The sequence below is a fragment of the Cicer arietinum genome, chromosome 3, assembly GCF_000331145.2.
Source record: "Cicer arietinum cultivar CDC Frontier isolate Library 1 chromosome 3, Cicar.CDCFrontier_v2.0, whole genome shotgun sequence".
Taxonomy (NCBI): Eukaryota; Viridiplantae; Streptophyta; class Magnoliopsida; order Fabales; family Fabaceae; genus Cicer; species Cicer arietinum.
The window spans coordinates 3,017,830-3,021,336 of NC_021162.2; the positions used below are offsets into that span (position 1 = coordinate 3,017,830).

General features: G+C 27.1%; 1 protein-coding gene across 1 annotated transcript; it reads left to right on the top strand.

Moving 5' to 3' along the window:
* The first annotated feature begins 2,495 nt into the window (after positions 1–2,495).
* LOC101510550 (protein DMP9-like) lies at positions 2,496–3,245 on the top strand. The gene has a single exon (XM_004491754.4). The coding sequence runs from the start codon at positions 2,499–2,501 to the stop codon at positions 3,150–3,152; it is 654 nt and encodes a 217-aa protein (XP_004491811.1). The 5' UTR covers positions 2,496–2,498; the 3' UTR covers positions 3,153–3,245.
* Positions 3,246–3,507: the final 262 nt, after the last annotated feature.

Here is a 3,507-nt window from a genome sequence, read left to right on the forward strand (position 1 = left end):
TCATCTGACGTCTGCTTAAGTACGCAGTTGATAAAAACATAAGTCTCTCGACATAAATAACGATCCTACTCTTCGTGTGGAAGTTCTTAGCCAAATTCTAACTACTTGTAAGGAGTGGGGATTTTTTCAGGTGATTAATCATCGAATTCCTGTTAATGTCTTCGAAGGAATGATTGATGAATATCTTAAGTTTCATGAACAAGATGGAGATTTGAAGAAACCGTATTACTCATGTGATTTAGAGAGAAAAGTTACATAATTTTCTAATGTGTCACTTTTTAGTGGAAATCCAGTTAATTGGAGAGATATACTTGGTTTTACTGTTACTTCTGAATCATTCAAATCAGACCAAGTACCAGAAATATGCAATAATAAATTTGAAATATTTTAATGATTGATTGAATGATAAAAATAAAGTTTTAGTCTCAATAAAAATATTTTTAATTTTTTAATCTCTAAAAAAATTTGTTCATTTTTAATCTTTATTTTAAAAATATTGTACTTTTAATTTCTAATAAAGTCTCTATAAAATCAAAATAAGTATTAAAAATAAATAAATTTTTTTTTTTATAAATTAAACTTAAAAGGTCATATATATCTCTTTATTTTTTAAATTAAATATGTTTTTAGACATTTTTAGAACATTTTGAAGAAATTGTTTATTTATTTATTTTTGGAATATTTTGACTCAATTTATTACTTATCTTTATAACTCACTTATCTTCTATTTTGGTCGTAAAGTCTCAAATTTGTCTCTTTGTCAAATCTCTATTCCTTCAGTATATTGTTGTTAATCCGTTAAAATATTATAAATATATAAAAAAAAGTAAGATAAAAATAATAATTTGTGATAACTACATAGTTGGTTGCACCCTAATGCCGTGTGACATGACCATTGCACCTCTAGCTAGGTTGTGGCATTGCCTATGATGCGGTTTTCACTGTCATTTACAATCACACTACAATTGTGGTCAATATAGTGGACATATTGTGGCGACCTCAATATTCCAACCACATCACGTGATACATATTATTTTCATTTGAAGATAAAGTTTGTTTTAGCCTTTTTTTTTATTATATTATTTTGATTAAGCTCTTACTTATATAAATACCACATAAAGCCTTGGAATTAAAATCTAGGTGTGGAATGGTTTACCTAAATTATCAAATCTTTTAAATAAATATGATTTTTAATATGTATAAATAGGCCGACACCACAATGGATCGTTTCATTAGTGATTTATCGTAAATTAATATGTAAAAATTATTTTCAATACTATTCTTTAAAAGTATAATAAGTCAACGGTCTTTACGACTGTATGCTTGAAATAGTGATTGGAATATTATATTTTCCATACTATCACTCTTTTCTAAATTATATATTAGGTTTACTAATTTATGTTATATTGTTGTAGCTTATCTCAAATGACATGTACGTAAGTGTTTATAGTCTTATCACAAAAGATAGGTTCAAGAATTTCTATAGCAATTTCCTTTATGAATACTCATGATCCAATTGAAGGTAATTCAAAAGTTTATAGTCCTATTAAAGAACTCACTTCAAAAGAAAATCCACCAAGACATTACAATAAAAGATTTCTATGCTCATTGTTATGCAAAAGGATTTGATGGGAACTCTTCCTTGAAGCTTTTTAAGTTGTGAATTCAACATGTTCATATTCTTTTGAATCTCATGAAGCTACCATACTCTATCTAAATAAAAATTTGTGTTTGTTTAAAGATGTAACAAGTTTCTGAAACCGAAATAAATGAAGTATTATCTATGTTTTTTTATTTATATTTTCTGAAATAATTTGATTGAATTGCAAAGTTAAAAGATCTAATTGCTTTAAAAAATATATAAAAAACCAAAATTATTATTATCGTGATACATAAAATAACTTAAAATATATTTTAGAGTAAATATTCATTTTAGTCTTTGAGAAATTTTTTAGAGATCAAATTTAGTCATTGAGAAAAAAAAAATTTTTTTAGTCCTTAAAAGAAATAAATCAGATTAAATTAGTTTTTATGTAAATTCCAATTAAAAAAATAAATTTTTTGTTGCTGATTCGTCAAATGACTTATCAACTTAATTATTGTACATGTAATTTCTATAAAAATGAACAATTAAGTCTTTAATAATAATTAATTATAGACAATTAAGTTTCTGATAAGATTATTTATCTATATTCTATCTAAAATAATTCGTGAGATTATCTATATGAACAGGGTATATGGGTAAATCCAATTTCAAACTCCATGGGAATATTTTATTCGCGCTCCTTTTCTTGGGAATGAAAAAATATTTGAAAAAAAAATTAATTAATATTTTATTCTTATTAGAATTAATTTTCTAATTACCTTGTTCAAAAACAGAGACGGTTGCAAGTCATAATAAACCGTAAATAACCGCCAAAAAAATCAAATCCACTTAAAAATGCACCATATATAAAACAAAACAAATTTATCAATCATTCATAAGTAAATAATAAAATATGGAACAAACACAACAAGAACTTGGAATCAAAGTATACAATGCAACACCACCACCACAAGAGACAACGTCCGTCACACATCAACCGTCCGATCAACCGGAACCCGGCAAGAAACGCCGCGCCATAATGGCAAAAAGCGTCCAAAAAACACTCTCAAAAACATCCCTACTCGGAAACTTTCTTCCCACCGGAACACTCATCACATTCGAAATGGTCCTTCCTTCAATTTATAGAAACGGACAATGCACTCACGTTCACATCATAATGATGCATTTTCTCTTAATAATGTGTGCACTCTCTTGTTTCTTCTTTCATTTTACCGACAGTTTTCACGGCGCTGACGGTAACGTTTACTACGGTTTTGTTACTCAAAAAGGGTTATCCGTTTTTAAACCGGGTCTTGCCGTTTTGGTTCCTAATGATGAAAAGTATAAAGTTGGTTTTCAAGATTTCGTTCATGCGGTTATGTCGGTTATGGTTTTTGTGGCTATAGCTTTTTCAGATTATAGGGTTACTAATTGTTTGTTTCCTGGACATGAAAGGGAGATGGATCAAGTTATGGAGAGTTTTCCATTAATGGTTGGAATTATTTGTAGTGGTTTGTTTCTTATTTTTCCTACTTCAAGGCATGGTATTGGATGTATGTCTGCATGATTTTATTTCTATGTAGTTTTGTTGGTGTACGTGTTGCTTTGTTTAATTATCTTGTGTATTCATGTTTGTGTATATATGAAAATAATAATTAATGTGAACGTTATGTAATTTTATGATATTAAAATAAAATTTATTTATATTTATTGGAATTATTGGAATGAATTTAGTTTATTTTTATTTTTAGTTTGAGACTTACTTTTTGACAAATGATATATCATTGAAATTGTTTGTTGATATTGTTTGTATAGTAAGTTCTTCAAAACAAATCATTCTATTAATTTAGAGTTGGATTTAATTCATATGTATTGTTTGTGAGTGTAAAGAGATCATTTTACACTATTTGTTAATCATTTTA